This window comes from Lampetra planeri, chromosome 27 (assembly GCF_965212315.1).
Source record: "Lampetra planeri chromosome 27, kcLamPlan1.2.h2, whole genome shotgun sequence".
NCBI lineage: Eukaryota > Metazoa > Chordata > Hyperoartia > Petromyzontiformes > Petromyzontidae > Lampetra > Lampetra planeri.
In genome coordinates this window covers 11,002,016-11,019,977 of record NC_136133.1, presented here as the reverse complement: position 1 = coordinate 11,019,977, position 17,962 = coordinate 11,002,016, and the positions used below count along the sequence as shown (strand labels likewise).

Sequence of the window (17,962 nt, the reverse complement as noted above, 5' to 3'; positions counted from 1 at the left end):
CAGTGACACACACAGTGACACGCACGTTGACACGCACAGTGACACACACAGTGACACACATGGTGACACAGAGCGTGCGCCAAGTGCTGCACTCCAGCCATAACCAGCTCAAGGACATGGTGACACGCACAGTGACACACGCAGTGACACACGCAGTGACACACACAGTGACATACACAGTGGCACGTGCGGTGACGCACACAGTGACACACACAGTGACACGTGCGGTGACACACACGGTGACGCATGCAGTGACACGCACAGTGACACACGCGGTGACACACATGGTGACACACACGGTGACACGCGGAGACACACACGGTGGCACGCGGAGACACACACGGTGGCACGCGGAGACACACACGGTGGCACGCGGAGACACACACGGTGACACAGCGTGCGCCAAGGACCGCACTTGCGCCACAACCAGGTCAAGGACATGGTGACGCACGCAGTGATAGACACGGTGATACAGACGGTGAGACAGTGACACGCACAGTGACACACGTGGAGACACACGGTGACACACGTGGAGACACACGCAGTGACACACGTGGAGACACGCACAGTGACACACGTGGAGACACACACGTTGACACAGAGCGTGCGCCAAGCACTGCACTCGAGTCACATCCAGGTCAACGCCGTGCTGTGATTGTGGTTGTTTTTGTTGTTAACGTGGTTGTTGTGGTTGTAGGGGTTGTGGTAGTTGTGGTGCAGGCGGAGCCTGTGCTGGAGGCGCATGCCTGTGAAGCTGTTTGGTTGTTGTAGTTGTGATTATGGTTGTTGTTGTGGTAGTGGTGCTGCAGGCGGTGCCCATACTGGAGGCACGTACGTGTGAAACTGTGTGGTTGTTGTTGTGGTGGTGCCTGTGCTGGAGGCGCATGCATGTGAAGGTGTGTGGTTGTGGTTGTGCTTGTGGTGGTTTTGGTTGTGGTGCAGGCGGTGCCCATGCTGGAGGCACGTACTTGTGAAACTGTGTGGTTGTGGTTGTTGTGATTATGGTTGTTGTGGTTGTGGTTGTTGTGGTGGTGCAGGCGGTGCCCGTGCTGGAGGCACGTGCGTGCGCCGCTGCGGGGCAGAGCGGCCTCATGGCGCTCTACGAGGCGATGTTCACCCAGTACAGCATCTGCTCCGCACAGGTGACGACCGCCACCACAGCCAACAACAGCAACAGCACCAATACCAATACATAACCATGACGCCTGTGCCAGGCCAGGTGCACTTGGAGGCCACGTGAAGTCTCATTGGCAGGAGGTCACGAGACAGACCCAGGTGCCATGAGTTGGCTGACTGAGACGATTGGCTGATGCACCAACTGTGCCCCCTACTGTGCCAACCTGCTGTGCCTTAGCCACCCGGTGCTCTGCTCGTGGTTGTGAGCGTCGCTCCTCTGCCCTCTGTTGTTGTTGGAGGGTGACTGCCTCCAACTGCTCCATAGAGGCCGATCTTGACACCGCTGGTACCAGTATTTGGCAAGTCCACTTAGCTCCACATCCTCAATCCATCTTCTCTCCAGCCCATGTCGTGCCCGTTTAACCCCCTCTATCTGGCCAAACGGCAGCTGCTTGGGGTGCCATGGCGGTGAGATGTGAACTACCTTGCTGGTATACAGGAGGTCGTGGGTTCGATCCCGACCCTGATGCTTGTATATTTGGAGGTTGCATGTTCTCCCCGTGGTCGTGTGGATATTTCTCTGGATCCTCCAGTTTTTCCCTCCATTTAAAAACATAAATTTAGAGTATTTGTCTGCTATAAATTTCCACACGATAAGGTACTTAATTTTGATGTAATTTGTGGCCAGGTTGCTTCTAAAAAAGAGCTTCATAGCTCAGTCGGCCTTATCTGGTAAAAATTAGTTTTTTTAAATGCGGTAGTTGGGCATGCGGGCTACATGACCTGGCCAATGCAGCCTTGCCTGCCGGAGGAGCTCACTGATGAGAATGTGCCCAGATCTTTCAAGGATTTGTGAGCTTATCGCACAATGCAGCCTGGTTAAGCCCAAGATGGATCGTAGGCAGGCCAGCCTGAATGGTTCAAACCGGTGCAGGTGTTCCATTAGAGGGGTCTATGTTCACAAGCATAGATAAGGGGGAGGGCATGACCGTGACCAAGAAGACCTGAAGCTTCGTGTAGAGCGACAGACCAAGAAGCTTCCACACAGCATTACGCATCCAATGAAAAGAAAATCTCGCTCGACTGATTCAAAGTGAGACCTCTGCTTTCAAACCAGAGATGGTTACTATCTCCACAACTGCTCTATCACCAATGAAGAGTTGAGGGGTGGAGTTTTTGATGCCACAAAATATCCAGGCAGGTGCTTAGTTGCGGTGGGGTTGATGGTAAGATCCCACCTCTTAGTGGCACGCTCCTGGTTCAGCAGCAGCACCTCCCACTCCTCTGAGTGAGCAGCAATCACCAGATCATCCGCATACATAACATGGTTGGTCAATAGGGATTCATCCCTCAATCACACCTGGGCATCGATCAGCTTCCCATTGTATCTCTACCAGATAGAAATTCCTCCAGTACAGCCATGGAAATCTTCTTGAACTACATGGTCAAAGATGATGTTAAGTAATATGGGAGCCAGATTATATCTCTGTCGCACCCCAAGGTGAACAGGGAATGGCTCTGACTCCTGGCCCATGTAGCTTTACCCAGGCCTGCCCACCATCATGGCCCTTAAGCATTGTGAGCAGAGAGTCAGAGACTCCAAAAGAACTCAGACCAGCCCAGATCCCTGGCCTGTTGATGGTATCATAGGCCTTAACCAGGTCAATAAAGCAGAGATGTAGGTCTTGTTTGAATTCTCTATACCTTTGCTGTAGCAGACGGACAGAGAATATGGCATCCTAGCAGGACCGTCCTGGTCTGAAACCACATTGGGGCTCTGCAAGCCTCTCCTCAGCGTGGCTGGCAAGGCAATGTTGAATCATCTTTGCCAAGGAAGATGCCCCTGTAGTTGTTACAGTCTGTGCAGTCCCCTCTCTTAAAGAGGCGGACCACCACGGGGACACCTTCCATTCCTGCACCACAACCAACAGCACCACAAACACCCCCACAACCACCACCACCACAACCCCAACAACCACCGCCACATAAGAAACCACCAGCACCACAACTGCCACAACTACAGTAGAGCATCAATTATCTGTCGAAAACAAATATCCTACTGTAAAAAGTTACCGTATTTACTGTACCATACTCACCACTCCAATCTCAAATGCAAGGGGTGATGTACATACTCCGCTCTTGTTTCAACTACGTATGTTTATCGATCTCCTGACTGATGCAGCTTTTCGACCAAATCTACGGCTAACGCCGAATTGCGCGCTGGATCGCACTATATTTTCCGTTTTTATTACTGTCGTTATTCGGCATGAAAAATTTATATATACGTGCAGTATTTTGATTGTTTAAGTTGTTGAATGTAATATATAATATACTGTATGTAAAATTTGACACTGAAATCAAGCATAGGTACTGTTTTGTCACGCTAATCGCCGGACTGGAACAGCCTTTGGAGCGGTTTTGCCTGTTTTGCCGCATCAGTCCGGAACCACCGGATAATGTTGGAAGCCGGATAATCGCGCACCGGATAATCGACGATCAACTGTATAACAACCACAACTACCATTACCATCTTGTCTCCATCTCATGTCTCTGTCTTCTTCTTACCATGTCCCTGTGTCACCGTGTCCCCGTGTCTCTGTATCTCAGATCCTGGTGACGAACCTGGACTTCCACGACCAGCAGAAGCGCCTTAACCTGCGTGGCACGCTAGACGAGCTGCTGGCCATGAACATCGTCCCCATCATCAACGCCAACGACGCCGTGGCCCCTCCACCCGAGCCCAGCGGGGACCTCGCCGGGGTGCGGAGACACGGCCTCCCCGCCACCGCCACGGCAACAACAACAACAACAACCGCAGCACAACCGCATGGCGTGCGCCACCACAACCACCCACAATCACAAGCACTCGCAACAGTCGCACTCACTGGCACAAGCTCTGCACGATGTGCGTGCTTGTGCGAGTGCAGAAACAACCCCTCACCTCGGTGGTTGCCGGTCGGTAATGCTGTCGTGGCTGTAAGCAACGCCATTTGGGACGATGCCAATCGGCCGTTCCCCTCATGGCACTCGTAGCCGCCACGGTGGCCAACGGGGCCTGTGGACGGGCACAAGCTGCTGGTGAGCCCCTCCACCTTGAACTCGTTCACCAGAAAGCCGCGTATAAAGGAGCCAGGATACTGAACCCGCACCCTCCAGAAACGGCATGAAGCCACTGCGATTGGTCACGTGAAATGTTTGTGGAGCTGATCTGCCCACTGACTTGTCATCTGTAAGATGCGCCTGCCATTCTTCCACAGGTGGTGGGTGCCCACCAAGGACCGCATTCAAACCCACAATATCTTGGTACCGACTTGCTGAAAGTTTTAAGCAAGAATTGCATCACCTGCAGCTGGGGTTGGCATCGTCCCCTCCCCCTCCTGATGTTGAAGAAAAATGCGTGAGGTTCAGGACTGTGGCTTGGTGCAGTTGCTGCGTTGGGTTCACAGCCAATGCCTCCCCATTGCAGCCACGCAAAATATGCAGCCTTACCGCAGCCTTCGCTCAGGGGTTCAGGGAGCTGTACGCCACTGCAAGGATGAGTGGTGGTCGTGGGAGGAAGAGGAAGCTCATGAAGGACGCTACTGGGCAGTGGAAGGCAGTCGCCCTCCAAAAACAGAAGTGGGCAGAGGAGCGACGCTCACAATGACAGACAGAGCACCGGGGAACAAAAACGCAGCGAGTCGGTGCAGTAGGGGGCACCGGTGGCACATCTGCCAGTCGTCTCAGTAAACCCCCACGGCACGACCTGGCTCTGTTCCATCATCCGGTCACAACGTCTCAAAATTCACTTTACTTGGCAAAAGAGTTTTGGTTATGTCATCGTCACCGACTGGCGAACGGCGGCTGTGTTATGCGCCGTGTTATGTATGGTGTGGAGTGTAGGTTACAGCATGTCCGTCGGGGTGTGTGTGGTGTGTCTAGGTGATCAGCGTGCAGGATAACGACAGTCTGGCGGCGAGGATCGCCGTGGAGATGGAGGCTGATCTCCTCATCGTCCTTTCCGATGTCGAGGGTACGGCCACCACCACCACTACTACCACAACAACCACTACCACAATAACCACAATCGCCACCACAATCACCACGATCGCAATCACAACCACAATCACCACCACAACAAACACCGCAATAACCACGATCACGTATGTTGATGGTGTATGATGACGAGGTGCTGGTGACGAGTTGTATAGATGGTGACGAGGTGGTGGTGATGAGGCGTGTTGATGGTGACAGGGTGGTGGTGTGTGCGAGTGTGCAGGGCTGTTTGACAGCCCTCCTGACTCTGAGGACGCCAAGCTACTGGATGAGTTCTACCCGGACGAGGCGGCCGCCATCACCTTCGGGGGGAAGTCTCGCGTCGGTGTCGGGGGCATGGAGGCCAAGGTGACGGGGTGGTGGGGGGCTGGTGGGGGGCTGGTGGGAGGGTGGTGGGAGGGTGGTGGGAGGGTGGTGGGAGGGTGGTGGGAGGGTGGTGGGAGGGTGGTGGGAGGGTGGTGGGAGGGTGGTGGGAGGGTGGTGGGAGGGTGGTGGGAGGGTGGTGGGAGGGTGGTGGGAGGGTGGTGGTAGTAGTGGGGTAATGAGGGAGTGGGGAAATGAGTTGGTGGGTGGTGGGGTGATTGGTCAATGGGGTGGCGGGTGGTGGAGTGACGGTGTGACGGTTGTGGGTGGTGGGGCGGTGGGGTGATGAGGTTGTGGGTGTCGGGCCGGTGGCTCTGCCTGGGGTTGCCGGCCATGGCTGACTGCTGCTTCCGTAGCGGCCGCCCAATGTCGCAGCGGCTGCTCCTCTCGCAAGAGCAGCTCTGTGGGTCTCTGTGGGTGTTTCTGTATCTCTATGTGTCTTTGTGTATCTCTATGTATTTCTGTGGGTTTCTGTGTATCTCTGTGGGTCTCTGTGGGTGTTTCTCTATCTCTGTGTCTCTTTGTATAGCTATGTGTCTCCGTGCATCTCTGCGGGTGTTTGTGGGTCTGTATCTTTACGTGTCTCCGTGCATCTCTGCGGGTGTCGGGGTGCAGGTGAAGGCCGCGCTGTGGGCCTTGCGGGGCGGCACCGCCGTGGTGATTGCCAATGGCACCAACCCCAAGGTGACTGGGCACGTCATCACCGACATCCTTGCCGGCAAGCGCGTCGGCACCTTCTTCACCGAGGTCAAGCCCGAGGGTACGGCAACCAGGTGCAGGGGCTGGAGAAGGAGGGGGTGATGGTGATGGTAGTGATGATGGTGAAAGTGGTGATTGGGGTAGTGATGATGATGGTGGTGGTAGTGATGATGATGGTGGGGGTGGTGGTTGTGATGATTTATGATGGTAATGATGATGATGGTGGTGATGATGATAGTGATGATTGGTATTGATGATGGTGGTGCTGTTAGTAGTGATGATGTCGGTAGTGATGATTGTGGTGATGTTGATGATTGCCATTGATGATGGTGGCGATGTGCAGGGATGAGTGTGGAGACTCAGGCAAAGCTGGCGCGAGCTGCAGGCAGGGAGCTGTCCACACTGCAACCTGAGCAGGTGAACACTCTGCAAAGACTCCCTGTGTAGCCTTCACAAACTCTGTGCTGTCCGTGAGCACCTAATGAAGGCCGGCACGGCACACGAGTGGGTGGGTGGCCAGAACCATGCCCGGCAGCCTTGGTTTTCCTCGTGGCGATGTTTACACCCTGCACCTGGTTCTCATTTGAGGCTGAGTCACCCAGACATATACTGACATACGCACCTGCGCTGACATGCACACGCACAGACCATACGTGTGTGTAAGGTGTGTACGGTGTGTGTGTGATTGCGAATGTGGTGTACATGTGGCGTTTGTAGCTGTGTGATGCTGCAAGCGCGATGCTGCAGTGCGACACTGTGCTCACGTGACGCTGCATGCGTGATGCTCCTGTGTGATGCTGGGTGCGTGTGATGCTGCGGTTAGCGCGCTGCGCTACGAACCTGGCAACCCGAGTTCGATTCCCGCTCACGGTCAATGCTAGTGACGAATATCTGAACCGGTCATGGGCCTCCCCTTGGTCGACTCAGACCTCAAATAAGTACCTGGTGCAGTGTGTGAAGTGAACATCCCCACTGGGGAGACAAAGGTGGTAGGGCGTGATGTTGGCCACCCACCCCCTCGTGTGCCGTGCTGGCCTTCATAGGTGCTCACTAACAGCACTTGCCCCTACAGTCTGTTAAGGCTACACGGGGGATCATTGTCTTTGTGTGACGCTGCTGTGTGACGCTGCTGTGTGACGCTGCTCTGTCGTAGCGGGCGGAGATCGTGATACGTCTGGCCGAGCTGCTGACCGAGAGGGGAGACGAGATCCTGGCAGCCAACCGAGTCGACCTGGAGGCGGCGGCCTCCACCGGTACCAGCATCTGCATCACCCTCGCTCACTCGCACTCGCTCGCTCACTGGCTACCACTCACAATCGCTCACTCGCACTCGCTCACTCGCACTCGCTCACTCACTTCCACTGACTCGCTCGCTCACTGACTCACTTGCTCGCTCTCACTCACTCATCCTCACTCTCACTCACTCTCACTCAAACTCTCACTCGCTCACTACTGTGGTCCCGTGTGTGTTGATGTACCGGTGTGTACTGTGGTGCGGTGAGTGACGTACCGGTGTGTGGTGCGGTGAGTGTTGACGTACCGGTGTGTGCTGTGGTGCGGTGAGTGACGTATCGGTGTGTGATGTGGTGCGGTGAGTGTTGACGTACCGGTGTGTGATGTGGTGCGGTGAGTGACGTACCGGTGTGTGATGTGGTGCGGTGAGTGTTGACGTACCGGTGTGTGATGTGGTGCGGTGAGTGTTGACGTACCGGTGTGTACTGTGGTGCGGTGAGTGTTGACGTACTGGTGTGTGATGTGGTGCGGTGAGTGACGTACCGGTGTGTGATGTGGTGCGGTGAGTGTTGACGTACCGGTGTGTGATGTGGTGCGGTGAGTGTTGACGTACCGGTGTGTACTGTGGTGCGGTGAGTGTTGACGTACTGGTGTGTGATGTGGTGCGGTGAGTGTTGACGTATCGGTGTGTGATGTGGTGCGGTGAGTGTTGACGTACCGGTGTGTACTGTGGTGCGGTGAGTGGTGACATACCGGTGTGTACTGTGGTGCGGTGAGTGGTGACATACCGGTGTGTACTGTGGTGCGGTGAGTGGTGACGTGCCGGTGTGTACTGTGGTGCGGTGAGTGGTGACGTGCCGGTGTGTGATGTGGTGAGTGTTGACGTGCCGGTTTGTGCCACGTCGTGGCTTGTGTATTCCCCGCGGTGTGGAGCAGGCTTGGCCGAGCCCCTGCTGAAGAGGCTTTCTCTCTCCACTGCTAAGCTGAACAGCCTGGCTATCGGGCTGCGTCAAATCGCGGTGGCGTCCACGACGGCGTTGGGGCGCGCGCTGCGCCGCACGCTACTCGCCCCGGGCCTGGAGCTGGAGCAGGTGACGGTTCCCATCGGCCTCCTCCTCGTCATCTTCGAGTCACGCCCCGACTGCCTGCCTCAGGTGAGCTCTGGCTCAGCAGCAAATTGGCACAGTAGGGGGGGCGCAGGTGGTGCATCTGCGAGCCATCTCAGTCGGTCAACTCATGTCCCCTGCCAGCGGCCTGCAACACTTCACGTGGCGTCGAGGTGCACCTCGCCTGTGGTGACGTCACCGCCACATAGTGTGTGTATATAAATGTGCACGTGTGTGTGTGTATATAAATGTGCACGTGTGTGTGTGTATATAATTGTGCACGTGTGTGTGTATATAGAAGTGTGCACGTGTGTGTGTGTATATAAGTGTGCACGTGTGTGTGTGTGTATATATACTTGTGCACGTGTGTGTGTGTGTGTATATAGAAGTGTGTGTGTGTGTAGGTGTGGTCCTGACCACCCACCCCCTCGTGTGCCGTGCCGGCATTCAGAGGTGCTACTCGCTAACAGCACTTGCCCCAACAGCTGGTAAGGCTGTACGGGGGATCTTTGCCTTTGTTAAGTAGGTGTATGTGGGTGTGTGTGTGTTGTGCTTGTGTGGTTATGCAGGTGACGGCGCTGGCGGTTGCCACGGGTAACGGGCTGCTCCTGAAGGGTGGGCGCGAGGCGACGCGCTCCAACCAGGTGCTGCACGCGCTCGCCCAGGAGGCGCTGGAGCTGCACGGCGCGTCCGCAGCGGTGCAGCTGGTACCCACGCACAAACAAGACGCAGAATCCCCCTCGTAGCCTTCACAGACTGTTAGGGCAAGTGATGTTAGCGAGTAGCGCCTACAAAGGCCGGTATGTCACTCGGGGGGGTGGTGGGCCAGCACCACGCCCGACCGCCTTTGTCTCCCCAGGTAGCGATGTTTACACACCGCACCAGGCACTCGTTTGAAGCTGAAGCGACCGAGCGAAGGCCCAGAACCGGTTCAGATAATTGTCACCGGTGTTGGCCGTGAGCGGGAATCGAACTCTGGTCGCCGGGTTGGTAGCACAGTGCGCTAACCACTACGCTACCGTTCCCCACACGCCTACTCACAATTAGACACACATACTCCCCCATGCACGCTACCAACATCGTGGCACTTTCCCCAACTGCCTGTGTAGGCCACATCGGTGTGGGAGTATATCTGCATCTGTCGTGTGTGTACGTGTACATGTGTCTGTTCATATCTTTGTCTTTGTGCATGTGTCCATATGCGTGCGTGCATGTGCGCGTGTCCAAGCGTTTGTGCATGCGTGTCTGTGTGTGTTTGCGTGCGTGTGTAAATGTATGTCCATATCTCTGTGTCCATGTGTGTGTCTTTGTGTGTGCGTGTCTTTGTGTGCGCGTGTCCGTGTGTGCGTGTGTAGGTGTCATCCCGCGAGGAGGTGAGCGATCTCTGCCGGATGGACAAACTCGTCGACCTCATCATCCCTCGGGGCTCCTCGTCTCTGGTACACACCACAGTGCCAGACCCTGACCCTGACCCCGACCCCGGCCATAACCGTTGTCAACACACCAAAAGACAAAGATCCCCTCTTTAACCTCAACAGACCGTTGGGGCAAGTACTGTTAGTGAGCACCTGTGAAGGCTGCACTAGCACACGAGAGGGTGGGTGGCCAGGGCCACGACCGGCCGTCTTTGTCTCCCCAGTGGGGATGTTAACACATTGCACAAGATGCTCATTTGAGGCTGAATCGACCTAGGCAAGGCCCAGGACCGGTTTGACCCCTAACACACGCACACCCGGCGGCCGCCATTTCTCCATTGTATAAAGTTTCTTATTGTGGTTGCTCAAAAAAATGTCCATCTCCATCTGCTAAGCATTTAATGTCTGCAGAGGAGTTGAGGCTCGTCACGCATGAGGTGAGCCAGGAGCGCAAGGCCCTCCCCAGAGCTGTCGTGTGGCCCTTGAAGAATGTCAACTTTGAATCGGCAATGGGCTCCTGAGGGAGAGAGTGTACCGGTGAAGCGTACCGGCAGAGCGTACCGGCAGAGTTTGGGCCTAGAAGGCTGCGACCCATGCGTGGGGGGGGGGGTCTGTTCCATGCCGTTAATGTCTCTTGGAGCTCGGTGTTTAAATGGGCTGAGTTTTGCGCGGTCTTTTTCGCAGGTTTGTGAGAGTGTTTGGGCCTCCACTAGCCCGTTGGGTTAGTAGTCGCTGACGGACTGGCACAGGGGCTAGGGTGGCCACGTGGGACGTGTGGCAGGTTACCTCGAGAGTAACGTCCTCATTGAGGTGGAGTTCCTCGAGTGCCCCAACACAGGGCGGCGTACAGCGGCCGCTCATCGGAGCGTGTCTGTGAGCACCTGTGAACACCGGTGTGAACGTGAGCGTGTGGTGTGGCCGTCCGCGTTGTGCCGCTCTGCGTGCAGGTGAGCTCCATCACGCGGGCTGCGCGTGGCATCCCCGTGCTGGGGCACAGCGAGGGCGTGTGCCACGTGTACATAGACAAGGACGCGGACACGGACACTGCGCTCAAGATAGGTACAGACAGATGTCCCCCTACGCCTCTGAGACACACCAACCAAAACCAATACTCACCATTCGCCACGAAGTGACTTTGAGGCCACGTGCGGTGTCGAAGGTGTGCTAACAGGAGATCACGGGACAGAACCAGGTGCCATAGGTTGGCTGACTGAGATTACTGGAATATTAGCCACCTGGCGCACTCCGCTCAATGTTGTAAGCATCGCTCCTCTGCCTACAACTGCCCAGTTGGAGGGCGACTGCCTCCAACTGCCCAGTTGTGTCTATCGTGAGCAGCTCTTGACACACCGCTGGTACTAGTCTGGGGAAAGTCCACTCAGCTTCCTCCCAATCCGCATCAATGCATCTCTTCTCCAGCCCATGTCGTGCCCGTTTAGCCCCCTCTATGCGGCCAAACAGAAGCTGCTCGGCATGCAGTGGCTGGGCATGCGGGCTACATGACCCAGCCAACACAGCCTTGCCTGTCGGATGATCTCACTGATGGTAATGTGTCCAGATCTTACAAGGATTTGTGAGCTCCACACAAAATCCAGCCTGGTGAAACCCAGGATGGATCGTCGGCAGGCCAGCCTGAATGTTTCTAATCAGTGCAGATGTTCAATTAGAGGGGTCCACGTTTCACAAGCATAGAGAAGGGAGGGTATGACTGTGGCTGAGAAGATCCAAAGCTTTGTGCGAAGCGACAGACCAGGTAGCTTCCACACAGCAGCGTTACGCAGCCGATGAAAATATAATGCCGCCCGGCTGATTTGGAGTGAGACCTCCGCTGTCAAACCGGAGCTGGTCATAAGCGCACTGCCCAGGTATGTGAAACTCTCCACTTTCTCCAACTGCTTCATCACCAATGAGGAGCTGAGGAGGTGAAGTGTTTGGTGACACAAAATACCCAGGCAAGTGCTTAGTTGCGGTGGGGTTGATGGTAGGGCCCCACCTCTTAGTGGCACACTCCAGGTTCAGCAGCAGCACCTACAACTCCTCCTGTGAGTGAGGAGCAATCATCAGATCATCTGCATACATAACATGGTTGACCAATAGGGAGCCATCCCTCGACTGCACCTGGGCATTGATCAGCCTCTTATTGTATCTCTACCAGATGGAAATTTCTCTTGGATGCACACACATGCTCATTGTTAGCAATGCCATGTAGGGAAGTCCAATTCCAAAAACGGCAATGCTGCTTCATAGCACTTGTAGCCACCTAGTGGCCAAACGGGGACTCTGGATGGATGTGAGGGGCTGGTAACCCCTCCACCTTCAACTATTTACCACTAAACCACGTGAAAAATATAGAACGAAGCTTGTGTCATAGGTCCCGGAGAGACAGGCATCTATGACGTTTACTGGCCAAACTCCATTTGGCGGAGCCAGGAGATTGAATCTTTACTCTCGGGGTTCCTCCAGAAACAGCAAAAAGCCATTGCGGGTGGCCACGTGGAATATTTGAACGGTCACTGCAGCGGAGAGGTTGCCACTCCTCTGTTGGGGCCAGATCAGCTCAATAATAATGGTTGGAGGCTGCTAGACTTTTGTGCAGCCCATGGGCTTGTAATTACCAACACGCTGTTCCAGCATCGGCGCATCCTCACAACATCATGAATGAACGCCGGGTTTCAAGCAAGAACATCTGCTGGACAATATAGTGACAGCGGATGCAGGCCTATGTCCTTGACACCAGGACCTACCGTGGAGCTGATCTACCCACTGACCATGGCTTGTCATCTGTAAGATGCGCCTCCCATTATTCCACTGATGGTGGATGTACATCCAGGACCCCATTCAAACCCACAGTGACCTGGTCTTAGCTACCTGATGAAAGTTGCAAGCGAGAATTTCATCATCGTCCTCCCCTCCTCCTGATGCCGAGGAGACATGGGCGAGGTGTAGGACTGTGGCTCATGCAGCTGCAATGGCTCCTTTGAGTACACGGCCCACACCTCCCCAGAAACCGTGGCTGACAGAGGAGGTGTTTTGGCTGGCTGAGAAAGAGCGACAGGCCCACTCTCATCGGCTACAGGATCTCACGTCAGAGAATGAGGAGGCTTATCACAGCCCTCACTCGGAGGTTCAGAGAGCCGTGCGGCGCTGTAAGGATGGGTGGTGGTCGCAGGTTGCTGAGAAGATGGAGTCTGCCTCGGTAGCCCGTGATCACAAATCACCCTAACTCCATAAAAAAATACTTGCAGCGTCACACCTATCACCATCATTAGGGAAAATAAAGGTGATCCGATCTCCAACCCCCAGGAACAGGTTTGCAGATTTCCTGAGCATTTCTGTGAGGTCTTTGTGGAGGGGAAATCCCCGGCCTCGAAAATTTAGGGCAAAGTGGGGATGACCCTGCTGAGGCTGCTGTGCCACAAATATTGGAAGTCGTCACCCCCTGTGAATGATTGGCTAAAATGCTCTCTGTTGAAGTACAGAAGGCCATCCAGAGATGATCTCCCAAGCGAAATGCTGAGGGAGGGTGGTTTTTGTGTGCAGACTGCATTATATGACATCATAATAACAGTCTGGAACACTGGATGGGTTCTGCAGGATTGGAAGGATGCCCTGGTGGTCCTCCTCTTAAAGAAAGGGGATGGCACAGACTGTAATAACTGCAGAGGAATCTCCCTTCTCAGTGTGCCGGGAAAGGTTCTGGCCAGGATTACTCAAGATCGCCTTGCAGGCACGCTGAGAAGAGGCTTGCGGGGAGCCCCAATGTGGTTTCAGACCAGGGCAGTCCTGCACGGATGTCATATTGTCTGTCTGCCTGTCTGCTACAACCGAGGTATAGGGAATTCCCACAAGACCTACATCTCTATTTTAATTACCTGGTCAAGGTCTATGATGCCATCCGTAGGCCTGGCCTCTGGGTTCTTTGTGCTTTCGGAGTCCCTGATTCTGCTCACAATCATTAAGGACCTTTGTGATGGTGGGCAGGCCCGGGTAAGACTGTGGCCTTCCTATGATCTATTCTGGGTTTAAGCAGGTTGGATTGTGTGAGGAGCTCACAAATCCTTGCAAGTTCTGAACAAAGTCCCATCGGTGAGCTCATCCGGCAGGCAAGGCTGTGTTGGCTGGGTCATGTAGCCTGCATGCCCAACCACCACATGCCAAAACAGCTTTTATTCGGCTGGATAGAGGGGACTAAATGGGCATGGCACGGGCTAGAGATGAGAGGAAGTAATTTGGTACAAGAGGATGTGGAGCTGATTGGACTTGTCGATGATTGGTACCAGCAATCTTAAGATCGGCCTCTGTAGAGGAGGCTCATGAAGGATGCTACTGGGCAGTTGGAGGCAGTTGGTCTCCAGCAACAATGGAGGGCAGAGTAGCAATGCTCAAAACAACGAGCTGAGCATCGGGTGGATAAAACACAGCAAGTTGGCACAGTAGGGGGCACAGGTGGTACATCGGCCACTCGCCCAGTCTGTCCCGTGACCTTCTGCCAGTGGGTGTTCCACACTTCACATGGCCTTAACGTGCACATACCTTGGCACAAGCTCCACCACCACTTAGTGGAAAATGGCGATTGTTATTGTGTTTGTCTGTCTGTGTGTGTGTCGCTCTGTGTCGCTCTGTGTGTGCAGTGCGCGACTCTAAGTGCGAGTACCCGGCCGCGTGTAACGCGATGGAGACGCTGCTCATCCACCGCGAGCTCCTCCGCACGCCGCTCTTCGACCAGCTCATAGATGCGCTCCGAGCAGAGGGGGTACGGGGACACGGAAACTCAGAGACACAGGGACACAGGGACACGGGGACATGGCTCATAGACGCGCTCCGAGCAGAGGGGGTACGGGGACACGGGTACACGGGGACATGGGGTCACAGTGACAGTGTTTTTGTTATTGTGATGGTCGTTGATGTTTTGGTGGTGGTGGTGGTTGTTGTGGTTTTTGTTGTGGTGGTTGTTGATGTTGCAGTCGTTGTGGTGGTTGTGGCTGTAGGTGGTGATCCACGCGGGACCGCGGTTTGGCTCCATGCTGGCGTTTGGCCCTGCGGAGGCGGCGTCTCTGCGCCGTGAGTACGGGGAACTGGCCTGCTGCCTGGAGCTCGTGGAGGGGCCGGCCGGCGCTGTGGAGCACATCCACCACTATGGCAGCGGCCACACCGATACCATCGTCACGGCCAATGGTCTCGCCGCACCGCTCGCCACGCTCGCCACGCTCGCCACGCTCGCCACGCTCGCCACGCTCGCCACGCTCGCCACACATTACAAAACACAAACACCACAACATACACACCACATGGACCACACTACATGCACCACACAACCCATATCATAGCACACAACATATAATACACAACATAAACACAAGAACATACAGAATAATAAACAACAACACATACACAGCACACCTGTGTGTTTGTGTATATTGCTGCATGTGTGTGTGCTGTCTTTTGTGCTGTGTGGTTGTGGATTGTGCGGTGTGTATTGTGGTGCTATGTGTGTGGGTTGTGGTTCTGTGTGTTCATTGTGCTGTATGTGTGTAGTGTGGTGTGTTTTGTGTATTGAGTGTGTTGTGTATTGTCATGTGTGTTGTGTAACAGAGGAGACGGCCGAGTACTTCTTGCGTCATGTGGACAGTGCGTGCGTGTTCTGGAACACGAGCACCAGATTCTCGGATGGATACCGATTCGGCCTGGGTACGGAACACACATACACACACGCAACTACACACTTGCAACTACATACTACATGCACACAACTACACGACACACACTCGCAACTACACACTTGCAATTACATACCACACGCTCGTAACTACACACTTGCAACTACACGCACACAACTACACGACACACACTTGCAACTACACACTACACACTCGCACGTGCTTGTGACAAAACATTGAGATAAACATGCTTTGATTATAATATATGCATTGTTTTTAAACTGATTGGCTTACACCAGAGACAGTCTCCAGTATAGCCTTGTCTCACCACTGGTGTTAGTTCAGAGAAACCCAAACTGCGAACAGTACTAAGGCAATGCAAGCATCGCAGCATTAATAGCTCGGGTTGAGCGGTTTTCACTATAAACTAATCTGTACACACGAGTGTCAACAGAGGTTGTATAGTTTATTGATGTTGCTGCTGTAGGAGCAGAGGTGGGCATCAGCACCTCGCGTGTCCACGCCCGCGGCCCCGTGGGCATGGATGGCCTCCTCACCACCAAGTGGCTCCTCCGGGGCTCGGGCCACACGGCGGCAGCCTTCAACAACAACGGCGCCAGCTTCCTGCACGAGGACCTGCTGCCCACGGCGTGCCACTCGGCGCGCCACACCACCCACAGAGTCCACCCACACTCGTAGAGATGGCGCCACCCACAGAGATGGCGCCACCCACAGAGATGGCGCCACCCACAGAGATGGCGCCACCCACAGAGATAGTGCCACCCATAGAGATAGCGCCACCCATAGAGAGAGCACCACCCATAGAGATAGCGCCACCCACAGAGTCCACCCACACTCAGAGATCACACACCGTTTATAGAGGTCCCACACTTACCACTCACCACGTGCCACCACACACCCCACCCAGCCTGGCGCTCACCTGGGTGTGGTCTGCGCAAAACTGAGTGTGCCACGTGTCTGTGGCACACACCTCAAGGTCACTCGGCGGAGTGTCACACATCTCAGTGTGTGACACACCTGAGCACGTCACACTTGTCAGTGTCACACGCCCAAGTGTGTCACTGGTGGCGTTGTATCACACGGCGGAGAAGCTGGGAATTTGTTGCAAGGCACTAACGCTGCAACGTTTGACTCCCATCTCCGTTCCGAACGAGAGAGAACAGAGGGGCTCACTGCAGAATGAAGGAGGGAATGATTGCAGGCCCGGGTTTCCTTCGCTCGAGAGTTGCGTGATGGTGACCAGGTCCGCCTGTGTGTGAGGACAGATCTCTGTTACGATGACGCAAGCTACATTTTTGCTGAATAAAGGAGTTGTGTTTCTCAGGTCTGCCTTGCTGGGGTGATTGTGTGTGGTAGTGGTTTGCCTGTGTGTGTGTATATGTGGTGTCTGGGCTGTGTGTGTAGCTAATCTACACACTGACCATCAGCTTGTCATCTGTAAGATGCACCATCTGTAAGCCCACAGTGGCCAGGTCTCAGCTCATTGATTAAATTGTCAAGCGAGAATTTCATCATGGCTTGCAGCTGGAGTTTGCATCATCCCCCCACCCCCTCCTGATACTGAGGGGAAATGGGCAAGGTTTTACTACGGTGGCTCTTTCAGCTGCAATCGCTGCTTTAATTATGCAGTCCAAACCTGCCCAGAGAGACCCTGGCTGGTTGAGAAAGTGTTCCGGCTGGCTGAGTACAAGCTACAGGCCCACTTCCACCATCTGCAGCATTCCATGTTGGAAAATGAGGCTTATCAGGGAGTCGTGTGGTGCTGCAAGTGTAATAAAGGACTCTCGCTCAGATGTCGATCTCCGTTGTCCTTTATTGGGTTCGTAGAATCTCGTTACCACGGCGTCCTCGCTCAGGCCCGCGTCCCTCTCGACGACCTCTCCACAGCCCCTCGGCTGCTCCGATATGCAGTCTCCCTGCTGCTCCGATATGCAGTCTCCCTGCTGCTCCACCTTGCAGCCACACCGCTGCTCCGCTCTCTTGCTTCACTGCTGCCCTGTATACAGCTAGCCTCCCACAGCCCCTAGCTCTCTGCGTCTGACACCGATGGCGGACGGTGTCGACGTCTCCCACCGCGTGGCGACCGCGCCACTCTCTCTGTCCTGCCCAGCGTGGCCTCCTCCTGTTTCACTCCGTCTCAACTTCCCTTTCCCCTTCCGGTTCTCCCCCTAAATCCTCTCTCCCACGTGACCCTAACTCCACCCACTCCCCACGTGACCCAGACTCCGCCCCCCCTCAATCCTTGCTCGCATTACACAAGGATGAATGGTGGTCACGGGTTGCTGAGGAGAGATGGAGCCTGCCTCCGTTGCCCGCA

The 17,962-nt window shown here is 54.8% G+C and overlaps 1 protein-coding gene across 8 annotated transcripts in view; it reads left to right on the top strand.

Annotated features, from left to right (window-relative positions):
* The window catches only part of ALDH18A1 (aldehyde dehydrogenase 18 family member A1), a 37,362-nt gene extending 20,394 nt beyond the window's left edge, over positions 1–16,968 (top strand). For 4 of the 8 annotated variants that reach the window (XM_078607503.1, XM_078607504.1, XM_078607502.1 and 1 more), the window contains exons 5-19: positions 1,038–1,142; positions 3,724–3,948; positions 5,038–5,128; positions 5,375–5,499; positions 6,130–6,274; positions 6,557–6,630; positions 7,367–7,466; positions 8,383–8,600; positions 9,122–9,259; positions 9,908–9,991; positions 10,915–11,026; positions 14,599–14,720; positions 14,956–15,142; positions 15,560–15,655; positions 16,112–16,968. In XM_078607503.1, the coding sequence (XP_078463629.1) occupies positions 1,038–1,142; positions 3,724–3,948; positions 5,038–5,128; positions 5,375–5,499; positions 6,130–6,274; positions 6,557–6,630; positions 7,367–7,466; positions 8,383–8,600; positions 9,122–9,259; positions 9,908–9,991; positions 10,915–11,026; positions 14,599–14,720; positions 14,956–15,142; positions 15,560–15,655; positions 16,112–16,323 (2,034 nt within the window). In that variant the 3' untranslated portion in view covers positions 16,324–16,968. Of the gene's footprint in view, positions 1–51; positions 120–437; positions 443–1,037; positions 1,143–3,723; positions 3,949–5,037; positions 5,129–5,374; positions 5,500–6,129; positions 6,275–6,556; positions 6,631–7,366; positions 7,467–8,382; positions 8,601–9,121; positions 9,260–9,907; positions 9,992–10,914; positions 11,027–14,598; positions 14,721–14,955; positions 15,143–15,559; positions 15,656–16,111 lie in introns of those variants that run through there. The other 4 variants (XM_078607507.1, XM_078607508.1, XM_078607506.1 and 1 more) reach the window with 4 other exon arrangements.
* Positions 16,969–17,962: the final 994 nt, after the last annotated feature.